This window comes from Berghia stephanieae, chromosome 1 (genome assembly GCF_034508935.2).
Source record: "Berghia stephanieae isolate SIO BIC M18660-M18661 chromosome 1, UCSD_Bste_1.3, whole genome shotgun sequence".
Classification (NCBI taxonomy): domain Eukaryota; kingdom Metazoa; phylum Mollusca; class Gastropoda; order Nudibranchia; family Aeolidiidae; genus Berghia; species Berghia stephanieae.
Window position 1 is genome coordinate 136,597,425 of NC_088360.1, and position 12,500 is coordinate 136,609,924.

Below are 12,500 nucleotides of genomic sequence, written 5' to 3' on the forward strand. Positions count from 1 at the left end.
TTAAATGTATAGAACATAAAGACGCGCACTAATTCCATACTTGTGGGACTATTTGTCCATTCCCCATGCAGGTCTCTTGGTGGTCCCAGATAACCTGCCAGTCGGCCCCAAACTCCCAGCACTCATCTCATCTCGTCCATCTCCATCTGCCTCCCCCAATCAAGGCCAAGAGAGAGACAGTGAGTTTTTTTTTTTTACGTTATTAATAAATAAACCAGAGTCTTAATCACTAGGGGGTTCCCCATAGCTCAATTGGTAGAGCACTAACTTCAAATGCAAAGGGACCGATATCCCGGGTGTAGTCGAGATATTTTCTGACCGCACTGTCTACCCAGAAGTGATTGGATATTTGGGTCTGTTAGATCTGGAGGAAAGTACTTTGCGATAAAATAGCGTGCTATCCAAAGGAAAGTAAGTAATTGCTATTGTCCGTTTCACGCTATAGAAACCGGGACAAACTCCGGCCCTATGGGCCTAAAGGCTCTGAAGGACTGAATCACTAGACAGATGCTCAGAATGGCTCGTGTTTTTTGTGCCCAGCTCCTTGAAATGAAACACATGTTTAGCATCCAGATCTGAGATTAAAACCTTTTGCCACAATATTTCTATGCATGGATTGCTGGATGGACAGCTGGTTGGTTGAACGGCTATGTAGTCTAATGGTATGACACTCGCCTTCAGATCGATTGGATCTAGGTTCAAGTCCCTCGAATAGTTGAGACCTTGGAAAAGGCTCTTTACTCACATTCTTTCACACTACCCAGGTATAAGATTTTACGTGGCTGTAAAAAGCATTGTCTATGTTGGAAAAATTGTGATATCGCCTAACAGGCATTATGTCTCGTCCTCCGCGTAAAGTGTTGCGCTGGCTATGGAACCCTTATAAAGCCCCTTGAGCACATTTGATGTTGCTCTATATAAATTCTCAAGTGAAAATGTTCAAGTTGGACGTTTATGTTACTTTTAATTCTGCTTGTTCTGTTATGGATGCTGCTGCTGATGACGAAAATGATGATGATGATGATGATGATGATGATGATGATGATGATGATGATGATGATGATGATAATAATGATGATGCTGAACTGTGGTTATTGTGATTGTTGATATAGTTGTTATCCTTGTTGTTGCCGTTTCCTTTTTAGTGGTGGTAGTCCTGCTGCCTTTGCTGTTGATGGCAGCGGCGGTGGTAGTGAATATTATAATGATGACGCTAGTATTGGTTTATAAGTTTAATGGTTTATTAAGTGTTAGGGGAACTGTTTGTGTTTATATCGAATTTAGTTTAATGTTAACTAAATTTAAACTAATATAAATATATATATATATATATATATATATATATATATATATATATATATATATATATATATATATATATATATATATCTCCTCACGTGACAGATCAACCCCAAAGCTGTACGGAGGAAAGAGAAGCAGCCATCAAATTCCACTCCCAGGAACCAGACGCCAAGCATTTCATTCCCATTTGTACAGCACAAGGGACCTGGGAAAAGGCACAGTGCCATTTAACTGGATACTGTTGGTGTGTTCAGGTATGGTGTGCGGTTATGCGGTCTTGTGGTACGACACTCGATTTCGAATCGGAAGGTCCTGGGTTCTAGTCTCACTGGGCGCATAGTTGAGTCCTTGGAAAAGGCTCTTTACTCACATTCTCTCACTGTACTCATGTGTAAAATGAGTACCTGGCAGTAAACAGCGTAGTCTATGTCGGAAACAAATTTGTAATATCGCCCAACTGGCGTCATGTCTCGCTCTACATGTTATGTATTGCTGTTTGTTAGGGACCTGTTGTAAAAGGCTTTGAACACGTTTAGTGGATATTGCGCTATATAAAAACTCAATTCTTTTTAATGAGTGTAGCGACACCATTTTGATATTTCGTCATTAATTTCGCGTATTGTCGTAATCGACAAGTTTCACATCGTATGTACCAAAATCACGAGTTTTACTCAAAACCACTATAGCTCAGTTGGTAGAGCACCCGCATTACACGCAGAGGGACCAAGATCGATCCCGGGTGCAGACGACATTTTTTTCTGCTACCCCCCTCCCCCCTATCCACCCAGCAGCGTCGGTTAGATTTGGCGGAAAGTACTTTGCGATGCACTAGCGTCTTATCCAAAGGATAGAAAGCAATTGCTATGGTCCGTTTCCGGCTCCAAGGGCTCAATGGCTCTGAATGAATACTTTACAAGTTAATAGTGAACAAAAGTGTGATGTCAGAAAACTGGTTCCAATCTCTTTGGGAGTGGAAGTGTATAACCACTCTGTTGGAGGACTTGATACATAAGCTTACCTTGTGTAATTGATATCCTGGTTTCAGTCTGATGGTATCTTATTTTCTAGTCCCATTTGTACACCAAAACGGACCAGGGAAAAGGCACAGTGCCATCTAACTGGATACTGTTGGTGTGTTCAGGTATGGGAGAAGTGACTCCATTTTGATATTTCGCCGTTGATTTCGCGTATTGTCGTAAGCAACACGTTTTACACATGCTATCATATCAGACAAACAGGTATTGACACATTGTATAGTAATGAACGATTTTACCTCATAATGATGATGATATAGGGAATGGAGAAGTGCCAGGTGAAAACATGGAGTCAAATATCATGGTGTCGAAGAACCAAACTCGGGATCCAATTGACACGACACCCATCGTCTGGCTGAGACAGAGAGAATGAGATGAAGAGAGAGAGAGAGAGAGAGAGAGAGAGAGAGAGAGAGAGAGAGATAGAGAGAGAGAGAGAGAGAGAGAGAGAGAGAGAGAGAGAGAGAAAGAGAGAGAGAAATCCAAGCTTCAAAACCTATTTAGCAAAAATACAAAACCGTTGAGCAGATCACGTGATTACATCAAATGTATTGAAATCTATCTATAAATCTTCCCCAAGGAAACAACGGGTGTGCCTATTCCTGGTACAGCTACATACAGGGTAACGCCCAACTGTACATTTGACAATGAGAGGGAGATTAAAGGTAAGCATTGAGTCATAAAGCAGTCAACCATATTTTATGTTTTATATGACATTATAAAGAATATACGGTTTTTATTCTTTTTATCAATATCTATTATTTTGGGCGTTTGTATGCTTTTACGTTGTTGTTTTTTTTTTGTGGGGGGGGGGGGGGGGTTCTTAACTTCCTTTTGGATATAATGATCGTCTAGATAACAATCGTTTACTTCCCTTTGGATAGGATGCGAGTCTAGATAACAATCGTTTACTTCCCTTTGGGTGGGATCTTAATCTAGATAACAATCGTTTACTTCCCTTTGCATAGGATGCTAGTCTAGATAGCAATCGTTTACTTTCCTTTGGATGGGATGCTAGTCTAGATAACAATTTTTACTTCCCTTTGCATAGGATGCTAGTCTAGATAACAATTATTTACTTCCCTTTGGATAGGATGCTAAAAAAAACTTTTCAGATCTCGATAGATTAAAATGGCCCTCATCTTGGCAAAGACTTTGAAAAGTCCCAGGATCATTGAGGATCATTGTAATCGATAGATATTTGAAGGACGAGTTTTAGGGCCAAAATTTTGAATACCGATTTTTCAAAATACGGCAGAATTGTGATGTTGTTTTCTTTACCTTAATGTATGTAGAGATCAATGTAACAAACTGATCGAATGCTGTTTTCTAATGGTGAGATCAGATAGCATTTAGATAGGTAGTGTCATTAACTATTTTTACGAATAATTCAATGCATTGCTTTTAATGACATCTGTCCATTAAAAAAATTTCAGGTTGCCCTTTTGAACAAAAACGCCGATTTTTGGTGGATCTTGTAGCGGATTTGACCAAAGAGATGAAAGAGGCGGAGGAGAAAGATGGTAAACAACCACAGTGAGTAATATAAGTTTCAATTTTTGTTCTTAAGTATTGTAACAAAAATGCCGATAAACTTTTCATAAAAACGTGAGTATATTTGCAGGTCTGAGATTTCTGGATTTGAAGAACTTCATTTTTAAGAAGTAAAAACCGTTTATGAATTTTATGTTTTTAAGTTAATGAAAATTTTATAAATAGTGTGTTATTTAATATTTTACTTTTTTTCTTCTTTTCCACAGGACTGAATTTGGGGGCAATATTTCATTACGAGAAGCAGTTGCAAGGTGGAAATTAAAATCTTTAGATAAAAATAATAATGGGGTAAGGACGACGTGTACTTAATTGCAGGTCTGATAAGCTAACTTATTATGGGCTCACAGTTGTAGTGTAAATACTTTCGAACCAACGCTGAGCATTGTCAATTTACAACAATGTTAAATCAAGCCCATAATTGCGTTCGGTTATCAGACCTGCAAATGTGTGTACCTAGAGTAAGGAAATTGAGATGAAATGTTACGTAATGTATGACAATCGCCTTGGGATAGGAAGGTTCTGGGTTCGAGTCCTGAGTTCTTGGAAAAGACTCTTTACTCACATTCTCTCACCGTACTCAGGTGTAAAATGAATACCTGGCCGTTAACAGCGTTGTCTCTGTCGGAAGAAAATGTAATATCGCCTAACAGGCATCATGTCTCGTTCTACATTTTACGTGTGGCTGTTGGTCAGGGACCCATTGTAAAGCGCTTTGAGCGCATTTAGTGGATATTGCTCTATATAAAAAGCTAATTTACATTCGTAAATTCGTAAGAGCGTTGCCTCTGTCCGAAAAAAAATTGTTATCGCCTAACAGGCTTCATGTCTCATTCTACATGTTATGTCGCTGTTGTCTAGGGACCACCTGTAAAGCTCCTTGAGCACGTTTAGTGGCCAATGCGTTATTTGAATGCTCAAGTTATTTTATCCATAAGTATAATAACATACTTGATAAAGAACAGAAAATTTGGGACCAACAAGAGTGTTAACTTTATGCAGGGTCTGGGGTCAGCGTGACTCGGCGTTACGGTTTTTGCTTCGTACCCGAAAGGTAACGAGTACGATCACCTGCCGCTGCGCTGTGTGGCCTTGAACAAGTCACCTCGCTCTAACTCAATTTGCGGAGCGGCACTGCGGCTAACGCCTGGGTTATTCCAGTCTCCCCTTGGAATAGTCCCCATGGGATGAATAAAGGGAATTTTAATTTTATTTGTTTTGTTATCCTACTGTAATATATATTTCTTATTTTGCCTAGATGTTGGACAAGAAAGAGTGGCGTCCCCTGAGGAAGAAGACGTTAAAAAGTAAAAGTTATCCCAGACGGTGTCGACGGAGCTTCCTTCGATACTGTGACGCGGACAGCAACAAAAAGATTACTTACAATGAGTGGAAGGATTGTCTGGGTCTAAATCGTGGGTTGTTGATGTGTTTGGGGTGTTGTCTGGTGGCTGTGATGGTGTTGGTGATGATGATGATGATGATGATGATGAAGATGATGATGATGATGATGATGATGATGATGATGATGATGATGATGAAGATGGTGGTGGCGGTAGTGGCGATGGTGGTGATTGTCTTGGTCTAAATAGTGGGTTGTTGATGTGTTTGGGGTGTTGTCTAGTGGCTGTGATGGTGTTGGTGATGATGATGATGATGATGGTGGTGGTGGTGATTGTCTGGATCTAAATCGTGGGTTGTTGATGTGTTTGGGTGTTGTCTAGTGGTATGATGGTGTTGGAGATTATGATGATGATGATGATAATGATGATGATGATGATGATGATGATGATGATGATGATGATGATGATGATGATGATGATGATGATGATGATAATGATGATGATGATGATGATGATGATGATGATGATGATGATGATGATGATATGATGATGATGATGATGATAATGATGATGATGATGATGATGATGATGATGATGATGATGTGATGATGATGATGATGATGATGATGATATGATATGATGATGATGATGATGATGATGATGAATATGTAATGATGATGATGGGATAATGATGATGATGATAATGATAATGATGATGATGATGATGATGATGATAATGATAATGATGATGATGATGATGATGATGATGATGAGGATAATGATGATGATGATGATGATGATGATGATGATGATGATGATGATGATGATGATGATGATGATGATGATGATGATGATGATAATGATGATGATGATGATGATGATAATGATGATGATGATGATGATGATGATGATGATGATGATGATGATGATGATGATGATGATGATGATGATGATGATGATGATGATGAAGATGATGATGAAAGAACAATAATAAGGAGGTGGTGATGTTTTTGGTAATCCATCATCAGCACATTATCATCATTACTAACACTATAATAATGATAATTAATAATTTTGTTTAAAATATCGTTTCACCATTTCTTCTCCTCCTCCTCCACCACCACCACTTACTACCACCACCACTACCCCTACTACTACTATTACCACAACTACTAATACTTCGACTCTACCTCTTGTCAGTTTCCTAGAAACGTTTACTTGACGACGTAATTTTCCTCTTTCTCCAGACAATTACTTCAACAGCTTACCACAGAATCCAAAAAGAACAGGCAAAAACCCATTTGGTAAGTCACGTGATACCTTCCACGTTCTAGCCTATTTATTAACGTATTTCTTTAACTAGTTAATTGCCATGTTTCAGAAAGACGCGTATTTAAAAATTTGGCCAGAAAACTCATCCTTCATATTTCAATCGATTTAAATGACCCTCATCTTGGCAAAAACTCTCAAACCTGAGACTTTAAGGAAGACCTCGCGAGGTCCCAGGTTTGAGAGTTTTTGCCAGAATGAGGTTCATATAAATCGATCGATATTCGAAGGACGAATTTTCTGGCCAAATTTTTAAACGCGTGTCTCTCTGAGGTACGGCAGTTAACTGGTTATAGCCATAAAGCATACGGTGCCGGAGTTAATCTCGTTTTTACAAGCATTGAACGGACAGTAAATTTGCTTGCTACCCTTTGGATAGGACGCAAGTCTATCGTAAAGTAGTTTAAACCCAGATAAGGAAGACGTCAATTTCCTGAATTCATACCGTGGAGGTGTCTAATTGAGTAAGATTGACGATTAAACAATTTGGGTAGTTCATGAATCGAACGTTTAGCGAAAGGAGACCATCCGATTTGACACTAAAGTAGTCACCAATGGGAATTCAAGGATGGCATAAAACAACCTTGGATCGCCTTGTTTTGAATGTTTACACAATTGGAATGAACGAAATTATTGTCGTCCATTTCAAAATTTTCCAATCTTAAAAAGCTGGTATCTCAACTAATACTGATCTCACAGAGTGGTTCTATAGCATAAATTATAGGATTTTTCATGTTCTAAAACATATGTAATTTTCATGCTTTCAACCCTAATTTGAACAATTCAAGGTTTTTAAAAATCTACCCCCCCCCCCTTACTAAATGGCAATCTGGAATTCTCAGATCTAATCTGGAACATATGTGACCTTGTGCTTCAAAGCGGCATTATTTCGGGTTGATTAATCCGATCCGAAAGCGAGTGTCATACCACTGGACCACATGGCCGCACAATATATACCTCTCGTTACCGGGCGATGTAGGCCCTGTTGCTATTCACCTTGAGATCGTTCTGTTGTAGCCGGTGGAGGCAAATGGAGAAATCTGTCAGACCTACGTCTACATAATATTTCAGGTCTGATAAAAGAACGCAGTTATGGGTTGATTTAACATTGTTGTAATGAACAATATTTCTGAGAGTATTTCCATTACAAAAATGAGCCCAATGCAATTCTGGTTATCAGACCTGCACATAAGTGCACATTGGTAAAACGTTATATACATATAACATCTTTTTCTCTATCTCGTGACATCTCTCTATTCTCACAGCAAACTTCTTTTTAGACTTGAAAGCTGAAAAATAAATCCTCTTCCCAAAGGCAACGAATAATTTACTCTTATTATTCGAAGTCAATTAGATAATTGCTCAGGGTTCCAGGCGTCTGTTAGCAGCAATAACAACATCACAACAACAAAAACAACAAATGAACAAACAAACAAAAATGACAACAAGAAAATAAATACAATTAGTAAAAACAAAATAAAGCAACAGAACCAACAACAAAAATAATTGCTATGGCAGTAGCAGCATCAACAAAAGTTTTAAAAAAAAAACCAAAAAACCCAAACAAACAAGCAACAACCACAGTAAGGAAAACAAAAAATAATTATAGTAACAGAAAGAATGCAAAGACCACAAAGATATTGTGACCAAAACAAAACCTGCATTAGAATGACGAACGATATTAATACTGATACCACAGCATAATGAATACATCTTGGATAACAAGCTTTTGTCTTGCATTTCATTAGATTTGTTAAAGTATCTCAAACCAGCACGATGATCAACCTGGCAACATTGGATCTATTCCAGAGGATATCCGGCAATATCAAGATTTCGTTTGTTTCATTTGTGACCAACTGTTTCTATCTGGTATTTTGTCTGATGAGAATGAATGCAGTTCCTTGGCCAGCAATAAATATCTCAAATCGATAGGCGTCCGACTCGAACCGTGGAAATGCGAGACGGGTGATTTTGAGAATGCAGCTTCTGCAATAAACTGTCATGTGAGACACTATTTAGCAAAGGCTTAAAAGACCAAGTATAATTAACGAGAGACTAACGTACTATCCAAAGGGTAGCAAGAAATTGCAATTGCCCGTTTCACATTATTGAAACCGGGATAAACTCCGGCCCCATGATGTCTATTGACTCTGAAGGACTACTAAACGACCAAGTGAAATTCTCCCTCACTGATGTTTTTTCAAGAGGAAGTCATCCGAGTTTATGGTTCCCCACTCAAGAGGGGACGCCCACTTGTACTCGTTCATACCGTCGACATTGAGCCATTGGAATAGTCTCACATCTCTAGTTCTTTAAAAAAAAAAATACCGTGGCCTGTGGTATCTTCAAGATTGTAGTTACAGACTTAAAAGGAAGCAGAACAAGAGTGCGTTTAGATCACATGACTTTTCTCGCCCAATAACGGGATTACGTGGTTATGTTGGTCACACGATTAGGAGAGGGACTGAGCGTAGCTATCGTTTACTTATAGCCTGTCACTAAGACCGTAGCCATCGTTAACATATAGCCTGACACTGACCAAAAAATGACGTCAAAATGCCAGTCTTTGGCCACAAAAGTGAGTTGTATTCAATAGTTCAACCAATGGGACCACTTGTTTCCATGAGCACTACTAACGACAACTCACTAGGCGGTGCAAAAAACAAATAATGACGTCAAAATGCCAGTCTTTTGATGTTATTTGTTGGTCAGTGCTAGGCCATGAGTTTACGAAGGTCACGGACTGAGCTTTGATAGAAGCTAAAAGTTAATAGTTTTACCGCACATGGCGTTTGCACGGTTTGAGTCAGACCCACGATATGACATTCTGATCAAATTGGCTCCAAATTCAATACTTTCTGTGTCCATTTCTCTCTTACAAAATACCAGATTAAATCGTCGGGTCACTTGTATTTAAATTCAATACTAAAACCTTTGAAATGAAGAACTGTCAACAAGGTTGTCGTAAACCGTGGGCCATTCCTGGGTGTTATGTTTAATAATATATTTATGGAGAGGTTGAAATTATCAGGGTAAACAATAAACACACCGTGTCTTTCTTTTCTTGTATACAGACTTCCGACTGTACACTTGTTCCTAAAACGAATGTACCCTATAATCTATTCTTTGCTTATTTTCCAAGTGCTGTGTCTGTTCATGACAATAGAGAAGTCATACGTATCATGCATTACGCATCACGTGTCAAGTATCTATCACAAGATCATTATATTATATTTACGGAAAAATAGTGCTCCTATGCGATTTTATATAAATATAAGTACGGAAATGGTAACATTGTGACATCCAATCAAAAGTCGAACAGACAATGAGAGTGATCATGTGATAGATACGTGACGTAATAGGTGATACATGATGCGTGATGCGTATGACCTGCTGAACCTCTTTATTAGAATTAAAAGGTATTTTTAAGGAGAGGATCGTATATCATATTATCAAAACAACGTCATATCTCTTTATAAACCCTTAACAACACCCAAAACAAATTTAAGAAATTCGACTATGTACATTACGCAATGGTTGCTATAGTTACGGTAGCCATATTTAATGTGTGTTCATGTTTTAAGATATGGTTCTAAAAGATCGTTAGAGCTTACAACCTTCAGTTTAAGGGAGGAAAAGGGATTGAAAATGGTAAAAACTAGTTACAAAGCAAGCCAACGTAACATAGAAACGATTGAGAAATTGAGTAAGCTCCGGTATTTGGGGTGAAAATTAATTCAGCTTAAGTATGCAAAGACACTGCGGAAAAGTGTTGTTTCTTTGAATTCTTGATATAATTTTTGTAATAAGCATTCAAAGTGACAATTATTTGAAACTTTTAACTTCATTTAAGATACAAACAAACTTGTTTGGAGTAAAATGAAGAAAATAGCGTATATCATTTGTACCAAATACTTCACGATCTTTCATCCAGTTCTAAGAATTTATACAATATTCAATGTAAAATCGTGTGAACTTCTTGCTTATTTATAAAATAACACAGCCACGCCTCATAGCGTTGATAAAACTTATTATGCATGAAATGTTATGTGTTGCTTCTAACTGAAAACGAGATATGAAATTTGACCAAAATGTACTCGCATTTATTCCTTTGAAACAATCAAGATTTCAGTTCAGTCAAACTTATACCGACGTGCACTTATTTGCAGGTCTAATAACCCAATTCATTATGGGCGCATTGTTGTGATGGAAATCTCAAAATATATGACGCAAAATATTGTTCATTATAACAATGTTAAACTAGGCCCATAATTGCGTTCGGGTGTCAGGCCTGCATATCTGTACACGTCGATTTATAACTTTGTGGTAATATTATACAAATTCAAGCCTTATTGAATCCGCTACCATATGTGCAAAGATCTGAAAAAGTGTGTATGAAACAGTGCCAGACAAACCGTGTCATACACACTTTCTCCGATCTTTATCTTACAACAGTGCCTGCTCTTTAATTATGTCACTACAAAATGCGAGTTTCTGTAAAAATGTTATGTGGGAAACATGTGCCTACCTTCTCGTTAGAGACTACCAAACAATAATAATATGGACCAACTTTATTGATGCAAATTATTTGTTTCTAGAGAAAAGGAGATAGAAAGAGAGAGAGAGAGAGAGAGAGAGAGAGAGAGAGAGAGAGAGAGAGAGAGAGAGAAAGAGAGAGATAGAGATAGATAGATAGATAGATAGATAGAGAAAGAAAGAAAGAGAGAGAGAGAGAGAGAGAGAGAGAGAGAGAGAGAGAGAGAGAGAGAGAGAGAGAGATTTTCACAAACTATTTAGTCGTGGTGATCGTGTTCCCGTGGTGAATTATCTATTTCTTCTTTTCATTTGCTTGTTATTTCTGCCGTATTCTAAAAGTAAATAAATAAATAAGTAAACACGTATTTAAAGATTTGGCCAGAAAACTCGTCCTTCAAATATCCGTCGATTATAATGATCCTATTATTGGCAAAAACGCTCAAACCTTTGACTTTGCGAAGTCTTCCATTTAAGGATCATTCTAAACGATCGATATTTGAAGGACGAGTTTATGGCCAAACTTTTTTAATCGTGCTTTTTTCAGAGTACGTCATATGTGCTTGTAATTTTCCATTGCGATGAATAATCTGATGATTTTGTTGAAATACTATACATTACACATCTCACCGAAAGTTTGTTGAAATACTACACATTACACATCTCATCGAAAGTTTGTTGAAATACTACACATTACACATCTCGCCGAAAGTTTGTCGAAATTCTACACAGTACACATCTCACCGAAAGTTTGTTAAAATACTACACACATTACACATCTCACCGAAAGTTTGTTGAAATACTACACATTACACATCTCAACGGAGAATCCACCAAGATTGACACAGACCGATCACACCAGCTTCCATAAATGGCAAAATATTATTTTCTCCATTATCGTTTAAGAGAAAATACAACTTCTGAGTTCTTTTCAATTCAACACTTCCCAATAAGAAAACACTTAATTTGTGGTTTAGATTTTGCTTTCATTTCATCACCCCCACCCATCCCCTGTCTCTCGAACAATCAATATTATCTATATATTATTTATAAATGACAATAACGTTTGATATCATGGCTTTCTATATATGCAATCATGTGATCTTAATCAATTTTTAATGTGTAAATATTACTCGTACTTTGTGACAGAGGGTTTTTTAAAGAATATTCTTTTAAAAATATTTTAACCGCACCAAATATTTGGGGATCATGATATAGAAGAATCATATTTCAACACTCAAATGTTAGAAGTTTTGCTTTCACTATAAATTATATTTTCATGTATCTATTTAAAAAGTTAATGAAGTTAAATCTTTGATATTTACATAACATTAAGATGTTAAATCTTAGGTTTGTGTCAATGGTCTTTAGCTATTTTTATATGATTTTATACAAGTTTGTATAATAT

The 12,500-nt window shown here is 37.3% G+C and overlaps 1 protein-coding gene across 13 annotated transcripts in view; it reads left to right on the forward strand.

Moving 5' to 3' along the window:
* Positions 1-12,500, forward strand: part of LOC144963295 (SPARC-related modular calcium-binding protein 1-like) — a 71,141-nt gene that overhangs the window by 57,435 nt on the left and 1,206 nt on the right. For 10 of the 13 annotated variants that reach the window (XM_078897190.1, XM_078897187.1, XM_078897191.1 and 7 more), the window contains 8 exons: positions 72-179; positions 1,405-1,556; positions 2,917-3,001; positions 3,773-3,872; positions 4,097-4,178; positions 5,146-5,302; positions 6,478-6,534; positions 8,308-11,280. In XM_078897190.1, the coding sequence (XP_078753316.1) occupies positions 72-179; positions 1,405-1,556; positions 2,917-3,001; positions 3,773-3,872; positions 4,097-4,178; positions 5,146-5,302; positions 6,478-6,534; positions 8,308-8,339 (773 nt within the window). In that variant the 3' untranslated portion in view covers positions 8,340-11,280. Of the gene's footprint in view, positions 1-71; positions 180-1,404; positions 1,557-2,916; positions 3,002-3,772; positions 3,873-4,096; positions 4,179-5,145; positions 5,303-6,477; positions 6,535-8,307; positions 11,281-12,500 lie in introns of those variants that run through there. The other 3 variants (XM_078897189.1, XM_078897197.1, XM_078897193.1) reach the window with 2 other exon arrangements.